General features: G+C 49.3%; 4 protein-coding genes across 4 annotated transcripts; 2 read left to right on the top strand and 2 right to left on the bottom strand.

Annotated features, from left to right (window-relative positions):
* Positions 1–194: 194 nt before the first annotated feature.
* ALT_2334 (ABC transporter ATP-binding protein) lies at positions 195–4,275 on the top strand (the record flags this gene model as incomplete). Its single annotated transcript, XM_033559692.2, has 3 exons — positions 195–248; positions 324–1,245; positions 1,310–4,275. 3 exons carry the CDS (start codon positions 195–197, stop codon positions 4,273–4,275), a joined length of 3,942 nt encoding a protein of 1,313 aa, XP_033415583.2.
* A 1,045-nt stretch (positions 4,276–5,320) lies between these two features.
* ALT_2333 (uncharacterized protein) lies at positions 5,321–6,361 on the bottom strand (the record flags this gene model as incomplete). The annotated part of the gene is made up of 1 exon (XM_033559691.2): positions 5,321–6,361. The coding sequence occupies one exon, from the start codon at positions 6,359–6,361 to the stop codon at positions 5,321–5,323; it is 1,041 nt and encodes a 346-aa protein (XP_033415582.2).
* A 3,831-nt stretch (positions 6,362–10,192) lies between these two features.
* Positions 10,193–11,966, top strand: ALT_2332 (uncharacterized protein; the record flags this gene model as incomplete). Its single annotated transcript, XM_033559690.2, has 5 exons — positions 10,193–10,313; positions 10,480–10,589; positions 10,643–11,265; positions 11,344–11,560; positions 11,727–11,966. 5 exons carry the CDS (start codon positions 10,193–10,195, stop codon positions 11,964–11,966), a joined length of 1,311 nt encoding a protein of 436 aa, XP_033415581.2.
* Positions 11,967–12,063: 97 nt separating this feature from the next.
* ALT_2331 (SNG1 family protein) lies at positions 12,064–13,590 on the bottom strand (the record flags this gene model as incomplete). Its single annotated transcript, XM_033559689.2, has 1 exon — positions 12,064–13,590. One exon carries the CDS (start codon positions 13,588–13,590, stop codon positions 12,064–12,066), a length of 1,527 nt encoding a protein of 508 aa, XP_033415580.2.
* Positions 13,591–14,454: the final 864 nt, after the last annotated feature.

Genomic DNA, 14,454 nt, shown 5'->3' with positions numbered 1-14,454 from the left:
CTTGCTCCTCTGTGGTCGCGATGACAGAAGGAGGCGGCAGCGGCGCTAGGTATACACCTTGGCAACAGAATCGGTAGCTATACTTACACGGGCTTCTTAGTTCGCATTTCTTGCAACATCTTATCTGATCGTCGATCTTCCGGAGACACCCAGGATAGAAAAAGATCAGAGAGTGAAAGGAGGTGTCTACCATCATGGCTGCCACATCGGAAGCCTCTACAGAGGTAAAAGCACCAGCGAAGCCAAGTGTACGTCCTATTCCTTTCCAGTCATTTGGCTCTGTATGATGACTTGAGGCTCATCGAGACGTCTGCTTTCTTCAGATCTGGCGCCGCGCCACCTCGTTCGGCCGTCTGCTGTTCTATGCTGCTCCCTCGTCCACGGATTTAATTATTCTGCTCGTGGGCTTCCTTGCTGCTGTTGCATCCGGAGTCCCGTTCCCTATCATGTCAATTGTCTTTGGACAGCTAGTCAATGGACTGAACTCGGCTACCTGCGATGTTGACCCCTCCACCGCCGCATCCTACCAGGATGGGATCAATTCCAAGATACTGCTGATTGTTTATGTTGGAATCGCCTATTTTGCACTCATTTATATCTACACCCTTTGTTGGAACCTTTTCAGTGAGAGGTTGGCTCAGCGCATACGCGAGAGATATTTCAGCAGCATTCTGCGACAGGATACGACGTTCTTCGACAACATGCCCGCTGGTGAAGTGTCTGCACGCATCACAGGCGAGATATCTGTCGTGCAACAGGGTACGAACGAAAAGGTCGGCATTGTGATCAGCAGTGTGTCTTTCTTCGTCGCCGCGTACGTCGTAGCCTTCATTAAGGATCCGAAACTGGCGGGCATGCTCGTATCCATCACCCCTGCATACCTCATCATGGCACTAGGTGGTGGATACTTTGTGCAGAAATACGTTGGGCGCTCAATAGAGACCATGGCCATGGCATCCTCCGTCGCTTTGGAAGCGATCTCGAATACACTGGTCGTACACGCCTTCTCTGCTAATGTACGCCTGGAGGAGAGGTTTGTTGAAGTCCTGACGCCAGCTCTGTCGGCCGGTGTATGGAAATCTGTGGCTGTGGCATTGCAGGCTGGTCTTTTGTATTTCATTGCCTTCTCGGCGAATGGGCTCGCTTTCTGGCAAGGGTCGCGACAGATCGCCAGCGCTGTGGAGTTGAATATCGATGGCATTACGGTTGGAGACACGTTCACTGTCATTCTGATTCTCATAGACGGTACGTTGATCTCCCTTGGCTCAGACAATTAATGAGACAGCTGTACTAAGCCGGGCTGCTCCAGCGTCCTTGGTTCTCAGCCAAGCTGCTCCATTCCTGCAAAGCTTTGATGCCGCATCTGTAGCTTTTGCTAAGTTGGAGACCGATATGAACCGGCCTCCGATTATTGATGGCACTGTCGAAGACACAGGTGATATGCTTTCAGACGTTGCAGGAGAGGTGGAGCTGCGCAATGTACATTTCGCCTTCCCATCTCGTCCCGATAAGCCCGTGTTGCAAGATCTGTCTTTCGTCTGCCCAGCTGATCAGCAAACTGCCATCGTTGGTCTTTCCGGTAGTGGTAAGTCCACAGTTGCCGGACTGATCACCCGATTCTATGATCCAGTCGAGGGCACTGTGTTTTTGGATGGCCACGACCTCAGAGAGCTGAACGTCAGGTCAGTTCGAAGTCATATCAGTCTCGTACAACAGGAGCCATGTCTTCTGAACCGATCAATCTTGGAAAACATTGCCCTTGGTCTTATCAACTCACCTAAGCATGAGCACCTGCGGCCGGCACTAATGAGCGACGTCCTTGCCAATGTTGCGGCTGCGGTCCGAGATGGCCAATCTTTGGCGGCAGCCTCCCAGGAGCATGGCGACCCCCTCCGGGAAATAGTGGAACTGACGCTTAATGCTGCTGCATTGGCTGATGCGACCAGTTTCATTGAACGATTGCCGGAAGGGTTTGGGGCTTCTGTCGGTGCCCAGGGTCATCTCATTAGTGGCGGGCAAAAGCAGCGTATCTCTCTGGCTCGTGCCTTGGTCAAGGATCCACGTATCCTCATCCTCGATGAAGCTACTGTCTCCCTCGATTCGGCCTCTGAATTGCGGATTCAGCAGGCTGTAGGCAAACTGGCAGCCGGACGAACCGTGATAACAATTGCTCACCGGCTGTCGACTATCAAGAATGCGGACAATATCATTGTTATTCGCCAGGGCAAGCTGGTAGAGCAAGGAACACACCGGGACCTTATGGACGCCAATGGCGCGTATGCTGAGCTCGTTCGTCTCCAGAACCTCAGCATCAACGGTAGCGAGGAAGGTAACAATATAGCCTCTGCGACTTCCATCTGTTCCACGGAGGAGATCTCCGAGAAGGCCGGTACCCTTGAGACATCAACCATTGCTGATGTCCCTCATACTAATACTCGGGGACCAGCAGACGAAGGGGTGGGGGGCGAACGAACGTTCTCGTCGACCGCACAGTCGGTGGGTGCCCTGTTCCGGCCGTACTCGTTCGTGCTGGTCATCGCAACCGTTGGAGCAATCGTTATTGGCGGCACATATTGTGGATCGGCTGTGATCTTCGGTAATGTTGTCAGCAAGCTCAGTTACTGTGAAGAACCTAACTCCATCCGTCATGCGGGTGAGTTGTTTGGGCTTCTATTTTTCATTCTCGCCATCATTGAGTTCACTGCCAATTTTTTCAGCTGGTCTCTCTTTGGCTGGGTTGCCGAGCAGGTTATGTACAAGGTGCGCGTACTCGCTCTTCGGTCCATTCTCGAACAGGATCTGGCATGGCACGAAATAAAATACCCAAACCCATCTCTTCTCCTTGGGCTGATTACCAAGGACAGCACCGCGCTCGGTGGCCTGACCGGGTCTGTGATTTGCACGATCCTGTCGATCTTTGTCAGTCTTGTTGCGACTATTACCATGACGCACATTATTGCCTGGAAAATTGCGATAGTATGTCTCTCAGTTGTACCACTACTCCTGGGTGCTGGTTACATGCGTGTCACCACCTTAGCCAACTTTGAGGAGGAACATCTAGAAGCTTTCGCAAACTCCAACGCCATCACCGTCGAGGCCGTCAACTCCATCAAGACGGTTATGTCGCTTTCACTGGAGCACGAGATTCTCGGTACATACCGTCGCTCACTTCAGAAACCGATGCGCCAAATCACAAAGCACAGTGCCTGGGCCAATCTCTGGCTGGCTGTTGGCTATGGTCTGAGTAATTTCCTCTATGCGCTGGCCTACTGGTGGGGATCAACGCGCATTATCGCAGGCGAATACACTCAAGCCCAGTTCTTCATTGTGCAGCTTGCTCTCCTTGTTAGTTCCCAGCTATGGGGACAGGCGTTCGCTCTCGCGCCAGATGTGTCGCGCGCATTCAGTGCTACACGACGCCTACTGAACCTCCTCGACATGGGATCGACTAAGAACCTGTCCACGCCTCTCACTCCAGAGTGGGATGTCGAAGCCAAGGCAACTAGTGAGAAGGCACCGTCATCGGCTGGGGGCGTTAGCGTCGTCTTCAAGCACGTCTTCTTCTCATATCCTGCACGGCCAGATACCCGAATTCTGCATGGCCTGGATCTGAGCATTCAACCCGGGCAATTTGCAGCGCTTGTCGGGCCAAGCGGTGCTGGCAAGTCAACAATTGTCTCACTCGTTGAGCGTCTGTACGCTCCTGAATCAGGAACTGTTGAGGTAGACGGGCATAACATCGCGTACGGAGATACCTCGTTCCGTTATGCTATTGCCTATGTCCCGCAGCATAGTGTCATGTTCAATGGGACCATCCGATTCAACCTGACTCTCGGTGCGAGACCCGGTCAAACGGTCTCCCAGGAGGAACTCGAGGAAGCGTGCAAATTAGCCAACATCCACGACACGATCATGCAGTTACCCGATAGATATGACACAATCTGTGGACCAAATGGCGACCATCTTTCAGGAGGACAGAAGCAGCGGTTAGCGATTGCGCGGGCGCTTGTTCGTAAGCCTAGGCTCCTGCTTCTGGATGAGTCGACAAGTGCTCTGGATGCAGAATCCGAGCGCTTGCTTCAGGATGGTCTTGAGAAGGCTGCGAAACATATGACCATCATTGCCATTGCGCATCGGCTATACACTATCCGCAAAGCGGATGTGATCTTCCTGATTGAGAATGGGAAGTGCGTTGATCAAGGCACGCACGCGCAACTGATGGAGCGTAGTGAGAGTTACCGTGTCAACGTCCTAAACCAAGCAGTTGACTCGTGATGCCCTCTGCCAAAAAAAAAAGGTATTTTAAAAATAGACTCGTCACACTGTTTCAGAATCCGTGCAATTGGTATTGGTTGGGCCCATAAGCAAGGGGACTATTTACGGTATCGGCAGATTTGGGTCATAGCCTCCTTCTAAGTTGAGTCCTTACATATACATGGGGCTCGATTCTTGCAGAACAGTCACGCTCTGCAGATTCATGGCGAGTATGACCATCAAGTATCAGGAGCTGTTATACTGCTTGTGTACACGTCATAGTATGCCTCTCAAAGACTTTTCCAACCTTAATAAACCAAGCTCATTATTGGGCCATCCATTATTACTCAGACCAATCAGCAAGTTAGACTCTGTCTTGGTACCATTGGGATTGATGGGCATTGCCAGAGAAGATGGTCACTAGTGACAGAGACCACCCAGAAGCATTCATGCATTCAACAACAGCAACCTATTCGTGATACCCTGGCTGTACAGCTCGTACGCAGCTTATTCGATAGCGAGATGCAGTAATAAACTTTGCTGTATGGGTCACACCCATTTAAAAGCCCGTCTCATCGACGTTGTAGATATCCTGTTCGAGATTACTATATTTTACTACAGTATTCTGAACAAGATTAAATCGCTGTTGATGATCTCACGATCCTTACATTTTGCGCATTGATAATCATACTTGCGAGTATACTTGGATTGAGCTCATGATGTTGTTTAATAAATCTGGTGATCGATCTTCCACTAACATATCCGCCATTTCTCTCATGTAGTAGTATATCCGACGTCTTGCCTACCGTAGCATGTGTAGGTGGGAGACATCGCTCATCCATATCTAGAATCCACTCCATTTGCTTCTTCTAGGTTTCTGGCAGTCCGCTTGTAAATTAACCCAAGCTTTTCAACCACTGATTCGATAGGTAAAGGTAGACCTTGGTAGGTCGTATGGTGCTGGTGCTGCTCGTAAGCTTTTAAACCGGCCATTTTTATATATTTTAAGTGCAAGGCTGATTCTATCTTCTAATACGCCGATATTGTCGGCGACTGGTTACTAATCCTATGTTCGACCGTCTCCCAGTTCAACAATCCTCCGACTGTCACTCAACTCTGCCGTCGCCGTGTCTCCAGGGAGCTCGGCAAAATGCTTCCTCGGGTTGTGTGCTGGAATGGCCTCAGCCGCTGGAGGTAATTGCTCCACTGACTTTGCTTCTTCTGCTACTGCAGCATCATAGACATCATGATCTTCACCATCATCACCACCACCTTGTGGTTCTCGCTCTGTCTCCTCTTCTTTGGACCCCAGCGCAGATCGACGCCCTCTCAGTCGCGCGAGATAGATTATCGCCAAGATGAGTCCTAGCCCGGCCACAGAGCCCACCACTACCCCAGCGATTTCTCCCCCGCCAAGTGATGACGTCGTGGAGGCAGTCGTATCCGAAGCAAACATACTTGTATGTGTACCTGTACTCGTATTTGACGGCGTCTCCGTAGTTGTAGAAGACGCCTTGCTCTCCGTTAGAGGAACCTTGAGCTGATCCCAACTCGTCTTTCCAGGCCACCCATCGGCGTCCGCACCAGTGTAGCCAAGCTTTTCCTGCCAACATTGATAAGACTTCCGGTCCGCCTCAGTCCACTGGGGTCCCGGACCCTCTGTGTACTTCCCACAGTCTTCCGCCACCAGTCGCTTTCCCATGGCAGTCACGATCGGGCTGTTAGGAGATGATTTGAACCAGTCGTTCCCCGGGAACGGCTCGAGCTGACTACTAGTGCTCGTATTCGCGCCTCTTAGGTCAATGACTGCGAACGCCCGTATCGGACTACTCGAGTTCTTTGTAAGATAATCTTCAGCTGTCCAGATGAGGTCATCCGTGCAACTGGATGAGCCGTACAGGTAGATCCGCACTAGACTGTCCTCGGCGTTGAATCTGAAATATTTGCCTTTGGCATGGTCTATTGCTTTGCAGGGCTGTGCGCCAGTGCCTTCTTCGACAGTGGGGGCGTCGCTGACGTTTCTCCAGACGAAGGTCCAGGCAGAGATTCCTGGGAGAGAGTAGAGTGTGTATAGCGCTGCTGTGAAGAAGCTCGGGAGTCGGGTCATGTTGGCGCTGCAGGAGATAGAAGTGTGGAAGTGGTTGGCCCTTCAGAAAGTGTCTCAGAAATCCAAAAAGGGGGGTCTGAGCGGAAGATTTGTCGATTTTCGACTCTCTGCGCGATCAGAACAGGGCTAATAAGAGCATCATTAAAGATATTAGGATGTCGAATGGTTAAGAGTTATTAAATGCAAAATTTCCCGGCTGCTTCTGATGGGAGCGAGTTCAGGCCTCCCTTAAATACGCATTGGGCTGCCTCACGTATTTCCATGTCGTCATTGGTGTATAGCGCACCTCTTTCATAGTTTCTTGTTAGGGCCTGAGTCACTGACCTGATCTCCGCAGGATGGGGTAACAGCAGAATACGAGCCCCAAGGCCAACTGCGCCTTCTTAGCACGTTGACCACCATGGTTCAGGCTTGTGCCGGAACATTCTCCTGAGAACTATGATTCCCCAACAAGATGGTCAGCTACAGATAAGAACCAGGATCCGCAAGCATAGGCTCTCAGACAGGTCTGTTTGGTTTGTCATCTTTTAAAGCCTACATCCACTGAATTATTCGTGCAAGTACCGCACAAGGATTCATGCACTAGGGATTGGTTGGTTATTGTTGCCCCAGGTTTCTGCCTGTCACACCCACCTTGCGCTAGTGCGGCTGCGCTGTAACACTGACCTTCTGTGCTATCAGTGTTGGCTGTGTATGGTGGCATTATGGTGCGCCGCAGCCCTTAACATAGTGATATATGTATATATATACTTTTCAGCCTTAAATAAGTTATTATAGTTTAAGTTTGATTTAGTTTGGTTTGGGGATAAATAGTAAATTTCTAAATTTCTAGATTTTAAATTTATCAATTCCGCATAAGGATTCAGGCACTAGAAATAGGGAACACTGGGGGCAGATTGTCGTGGATGGGACCGCTATCCCGCCTTCGCCCACGGCTAAACTGGCCCTGGAGCCGCCTTCCAAGATTGACAAGGGGATCTTGACTGCATCATGGGGGAAAAATCCGCCAAGGATGCGACGGGACGGTCACAGTGCCTGAGAACCTCGTATTCGGCCCACCCGTGCGTTTTCAATTCGCTAGTCCTCCCAACTGATCTCTACGGGTCCAAAGTGGCGTCAGCCAGCAGATGTAACTCATTACGGGAGCCAGACTGCCTGCCTGCGAGTGGGTCGAAGGAGAGCAGCTCGGGCAATGCCAGCTTTATTACGGGAGTTGGCTGTTTTGCTTGGACTAGAGTATCCATATGAGGGCTCTTTATCCTAAGACTAGGTAACTAGTCAATGCAGGGATGTTATGTCACCCGAAAAAGAGAAAAAAAAAAAGAAATACACATTAGGCAGGATTGTTCACGGTTGCATTGCATAGATCTTCTTGCGCTTTACATCCAGTCTTCTACTTGAAAAGGTCCTAGCGCAAAGCTCGTTGGAAGAGACAAGATTTAACAGAGCTTTTCCGTATTTAAATTGGATATCTCCACATGCAGGTTCGTTCTCAAAATATTTCTCTGAAATTCTTACTGTATGCCCCATTGGCACTCGTTGAGTCTATATCGAACTACCATCACTTATTCACCATGCAAACAGTCCTTGTTCTCTTCGGCATCGCGTCACTCACCTTCGCGTCCGGTTTCTCTCCACTTCTCCCTCGTCAATCGATCACTGAACTACCTTGCTCATCAATCGGACGGAAGGATTGTGGCACCGGTTGTATCGATTTAACCTGGACCTGCTGTCCTGATGGCTCAGGGGGCTGTCCTCCCACAGCTTACTGCGACCTCGCAAGCAATGGGGTGTATGGTTGCTGTCCAAAGGGGAAGTCCTGCGTTGGGCCTGGCGGCGCTTATACTACACCAATCTTTGGAACCCTGACAGAAATCCAGACCGAAATCCCAACAGCGACCAGGACTATTAGCCAGCCTAGCGTCCCCCCAGCCACATCCACTACCGATCAAGGTCCTACTCCCTGTTCCCAGCAACCGGGCATGATAGCTTGTGGTGGCAATTTTAGATGCATCCCTGAAAGCTATACGTGCTGTCCTGATGGCTCCGGCAGTTGTCCTGCGGGGGAGTACTGTATGCTCGACAATACTGGGGAATATGCTTGCTGTCCAAATGGAAAGCGGTGCAGTGGATCTGTCGGAATCTCGTCAGGACTAGGCTTTAATCCGTCAACCACCTCTTCTGCTACAACCGCGTCCACATCAGCATTGTCCTCGGCTCCTGCCATCGGTCCTGCTGCGGGTGGTGGTGCTACAGGCCCGTTGGCCGTCAGTGAGATAACAATCTTCGGTTCTTTCATGATCGGGCTATTTCCTGGGCTCTTGGGCTAATATTTGGGGTAATTCTATCTTAAAGCGAGAGATTCATTGTTTTTATGTGGAATTATGTTTTAGGAGCTCCTTACTTCTTGATGAGTGGGGACACTTGGTGTCTTCGTGGCATATCCTCCCTGCTGTCCCCGTCACGGCCAGCCCTCTTGCGTTCAATGTAGCTAATCAATGTTCATCCGAAGAGAAACGGGAATTATCTGCGAAAGAAAATCAGCCTTTTGGAAACAATAGGCACTGCACGTGCGGTGCTCGGACTCTGGTGGTCGGTGAGATATAAGGGAATAATCATTTCTGTCATGTGTTAGTACCAAAGTGGTGATGGTTGTATATCTATACACATCAACCTTTAATGATCACTATAACCCAAGGATGATTTTAACCACCACCTATTTAACCCTATAGATATTACATTAATATTTCAGATATTGATTAAAATAACTATTGTTACCATTTATTGAATATAGAAAATAATAATTCTATATAAGCATGTTTGATAGGCCCCTAAGGTAGGAGAAACTAAATTCTAAAAACTACTGAATTTAATTCCCTTCAGGTTATATAAATTAAAACTGAACTGAACTAAATCTAACCGTAGTTATTTAGTAACTACTTATCTAGGCCTAGTAGCAGACTTTGCAAATCAGAACAGATCATGTTTGGTTCTGATTTCTAAAATTCGGACTCAAAATCGCAAGGGGTTCGGTGCCAACCGGTTTGAACTTGCCTGAGCTCAGACTGAATGCAACTATAGGATTGTTAATAACGAATATTTAGAGTAATGCAGCTAGTCTAACAGATACAAAGCAAACATTGATCATTCGGGTTCATAGGAGACCCGCTAAGGCAGCATAGATGCCTCTCTCGAGCCTTGCGTTGTATCCTGTCAGACCTGTCACATGGTAAATGATAAATTCTGGTCAGGAGGCACATCTGGTTGCTTCCTATTTGTGGTTATCTTGAAGTGCGTCATGTTTTCAAACTAGTTATAGGAAGCTATTCTGTTTGGTCCGACAGCTTGTTTTGCTTACTTCCTAGCTATCAAGTTCACCTCAGAAGTGCCTCACTGCGTACTGATTATTTGTGCATCATACTCATGCTGTATAGTTAGGATGAACTACGATACTTCCGCTTAGATAGCTTTCTAGTCTGCACTTCAGACATAATATACTCTTCTTTCACACACTCTCAAAATCTGGCAAACGCTACGATTAAACTACGCTGATAAGGCGGTAGTCAAGCAGAGAAGGCTTGGGTCATATACATATATATAAATAGCAGGACTGTTTGCTTCTTCGCAGGGATACACGAAACACATCCAACGAAGAGGGAGGATGGCTAAAGGATAGGACTTTGCGCCCCTCGACCACAAAGTCCAATCGTCTGTTCACGCAAAAGCAAAATCTGTGTTACTTCTGAGTCAGTCCTATTTGAAATGGAAGAAATTGATTATCATATAATCATCAGTTAGAGCGAGACAACTCTGGGTTGCCCAGCATCTTACATGCACCAAAGGCTACACGGCACTGGAGGCTTGATGGTGACAACTTTTGAGTCTTCGTCATCTCTAATCCTGAAGTTCCTGAACGTTGCACCAGCACAAGTTGTTGAACCCATGATGTATTGTCAGTTCCCATCAGAAACGTCCAAGTCGCTTGGAGTGCCAGAAAGACAATGGTACTGTGACCAGAGCCATGTACTCGCTCTCTTGGGCTGCATCTTGGACTTTGGGGTTGAATAACGAGCTGCTCATCATTGGATTGTTGCTAAGTCTGATGAATGAATGTACAGGCATGCTTGCGCCGACGTTCTTCCTCATTCTCGAGACCCGACGAACGAGCCCGACGTTGCAGAACTACGAGGCAGTTATCAAGAAGAGAGTGTTTTTGGATAAGGAAGACGTACGCTGGCCTGCATGCTTCCTCCTCCTCACCCTCCTCCCTCTGGGACTCAGTGTGGCATACAAGAAGCTCATTGGAGGAAGCAGCACGATAGAGATCCAGAGCAACTTTCCTGGTTCTACGGCCTCGTGCCGCTTCCTCTGGACACATTTAACGTGATGAACAATTCAATCTATTACATGATCAAAGCAAGCGTTCCGTACATAGCGGCATCCTCAAGCGCTCGTTCGATGCCGCAGTTCCCAGCCGTGTACGGATTTAACACGGTCATCCTGGACAATACGTCCCCGGCCTTGCTGGACTTACCTTCGCCAGACTGTCTCTTTTCTATTAAGCAGAACCTGACCGCTGGTGGATCTTGGAGCATGTCAGCGGTTGTGGATGGAACAGTCGCCCGATACAATTCATCAACGTCGTCCTATAAAGACAATGATGCATTTTGGACCGCAGCTTTCAATCAATCCTACAACCCCACTGGTCTGTCCACGATCTCCCTCTACAATGACTGTCAAATGGGGATGATTAATGGCTCAGATAGCTTGCATAGTGAGAACCCGGGCCCGTATTGTCTGATTGGCTTCTTCAAGGGAGATGCATACGGTCTGCACATCTACAGCAACGCAACTGAATCCACCAGCCTCGCTTTCAGAATGAACGCCTACAAGTTCGACATCCAGTGAGAGAAGTATCAGGCACAGTGGACAGTGACGCGCAGTAGCATCCAACTGACGAGTGGCCACTGTACTGGGGAAAGGACAAAGCAAGTCGCTTTCAACAGTACCACGCCGTATTACGCCGACACGCTGCCTCTGTTGGCGACATGGTTGATTCGGTACTCCCCTGCACGATCCCAGAGCCAGTCACCGTGGCTGCTCCCATCATTGACGAGCTCTGTTGCAAGCATGTTCTGGGCTCGCATCATCTACATGGACCCGACAAACAACGTGTATCCCGAAATCGACCATACTGAGGTATACGTATCAATCTCTCCCTGTCTTTATCCAAGTCTATGCAAACTCACCACGTTGGGAGAGAACCGTGCCCGCCATCGACATTGACCCACCCGCCTGAAAGCGCGCAGATGTTAAACATCATCGCCGTAACACACAGCGTGCCCTGCTCTGAATCAGGCTCTAGGAAGATCGACACCCGTTGCTCTATGGAACCTACCGCAGTGACGGGGAGACCGGCCACAAACAGCCATCGCTGTCGAGTATCCTTCCGCTGGCTCTTGGGGCCACCGTAACGCCAGTTTTCCAAGATCGGTTCCAGGGGCCATACTGGGGGGACGATGTTAGTAGAAGAGAAAATTGGTCGCAGCTCGATGGTGTCATCATGAGGGAAAATACCATGAGACGGACAGTCCAGAGCGCATAGTCTATATCTGAGGGGGGGATTAAGATTACGATAATGCAAAAAAAGGCAAAAAGTATATCTTATCAAATCAACGGCTAAATATCCTTGTGAACAAGGACTACTGCGTGAAGGGCAAGTCGAAACATGGCCCTTGATTGTCACGGATTTCCCTCCTCAGACACTTCGGGCGCGACAACTCGCGGTGAATAATCTCGACAATTTCGTCCCTGTCATCGAGTGTGGAAATTGTTCCACGTCTCTGTAAGTCAGCTCTTCCTTCATCTGCGGTATCACCTGTCCCGGTGTCTGGATTCAATTCTCCTCTCGCCAGCTGGGCCTCCTGCTGGACTGCCACTGCTGCCGCAATGCGCTCTTGCATTGCCTTATCATCCGCCTCTTTCTTGATCGCGGCATAATGAGCACGCCGATAGACGCCGATAGAGCTGAGAGCGAGACTGAGAATCTCCCAAGAGAACAGAACGGGAAGTGCGTAGTTGAGTTGTGGGTTGCAACCACCGGACCAGATATCCATGAGAACCTGGAAGACACTGTGCGCCGGGAAAATGTAGCCCACCTGGAAGAAGGCTGGCGACAGTTCAAATGGAAGTAGAATCGAGGTGACATTCAGCACAATCCAGGTGATCAGTGCCATGGGTACGTAGGGAGGCGGGGCCCAGATCGTGAACACGTCCAGAGTGAGGAAATTCAAGTGGGCAAACAGCCATAGCACCATCCAGTTTAGCATGAATTGGCTGCCGTTGACGTGCCAGCCGTATCGGAAAGCCCAGATAGCACCCGTGACGCATAGGGAACCGACAAATGTATACACTGCAGAGATGATAATACGCACAACCACGATCCGGTGAGGCGACACGGCGGTATAAAGTCGGAACTGTAGGTAAAGGCCGTTGATGCAACCCAGGTAGAAGAATTCCTGAATCAAGATCAAAATGATGACTAGTGTATTATAGATCAGTCGAGAGCCTTGTGCTGTTGGTTGGATGTCGACCGAGGTTAAGATCCATGGGTTAGAGAGGACTGAAATAGCAGCCGGGTTGGATGTATTGAGTGCTTGTATCGTTTGCTTTCCACCTCGGTCGGTAAATACAATTCGCGCCACTTCTGATAGCTCCCGTAAGGGAGCAGAAATAACAGAGTCCGAGACTGATGGGTAGCGTGCCTCATTCCAGACCATCGTGAGAACATCGCTTCTGTCATATGAAGAAGCGAGCGAGCCGCCCGCGAGGGCGGCTGTGAAGCGATCTGAAGCATTGGATGAGGTGTAAAAGGCAGCCCAGTATTTGATGTCACAAATGGCGCCCTCGAGGTCGTTAGGAGTAGGATAATCTCGTTGAGACCTCTCAATCAGGTTCGGGAATCCCCGGCCTTGAAGCTGAGTATAGGCATCGCGAACAGCATCGCCTATTGCTCCACCGTCATAGTCGACGTAAAGAATATTGATATTGTGGACATGGGTTGTTTCTTGATAGAGAGATCCAAAGAGATAACAAAACAAGCTGACGAAAAGGATTTGGAGAATAATGAGATTGAGGGTGGCCGCTTTTAAAACACCCATTCGAAGTGGGCGAACTGTGGGATCATTGATGCTAGGACGGGGCTGGCGCCCCTTCGGATAGATCCCCATGTGACGAGAAGGGTGGAATAATGGTTGGATGGGATCGATAAATCCCACACAAGCAGATGGTATTTAAAAAATAGAGTATGGACCGGGATTTGCCGGCATTTCAAGGGTTGAATTTGTCATTCTAAGCTTAAGAAGCTTGGGGCGAATCCACCCCGGCTACTGCGGGGATGATGGAACTGATGGTCGATTTTGTTTCGAAGCCGTTAAGCCGCTGGGATATTCCGGCTTTGGCACAAATCTGAATCCTAAAGTATCTCCGGTATTCTCATCCAAGCATGATGAGAATCCGTTGACTCAAAAGGCCGAAAAAGAATTGCGGTTTTGGCTAGAGAAAAGCACGGAGAAACGGCGTACTCGCACTAGAATAGCGATTACCTTAGTTTTATTTCCATATATTAGGGTGCCCCACGAGTCCAGATCTGTAATTCGTGTCAAACGTCGTCAGCAGATTTTCCGTTGTCATGCTATCTCGTAATGCTACTCCGGCTGAACCAAGGATCCCATCGTTTGTGAGCGCGAAATTCATGAAGCGGCAAAAGTGGTACTCATCAAGTGTAGACGTAAGGGGCGCCACGTGCCAAAACTATTCAGTTAGTAACTAAACGGACATTCCTGCTGTTTGAAAATCAACAATGTAAAAGACCAATTGACACCCCCTTTAAAAACGAGGAATACATCAGTTCACATCCTAAAATCTTGACTTCAGTCTCGCACATTCTTATCATATTATTCATACTAAAATGGGCCCCTTCTAACCTAATCGTGGTGCTGGGTGCTCCTGGAGGCCAGGGGAACTCCGTAGTGGAGGCCTTTCTCACGGAAAAGGACTACATTATTCGCGGTGTGCCCCGTCAGCCCCAAAGC

Source organism: Aspergillus lentulus (assembly GCF_001445615.1).
Source record: "Aspergillus lentulus DNA, contig: Alt04, strain: IFM 54703, whole genome shotgun sequence".
Lineage (NCBI taxonomy): Eukaryota > Fungi > Ascomycota > Eurotiomycetes > Eurotiales > Aspergillaceae > Aspergillus > Aspergillus lentulus.
The sequence above is the reverse complement of the archived record's forward strand: the minus strand, read 5'-3'. Positions and strand labels throughout refer to the sequence as shown.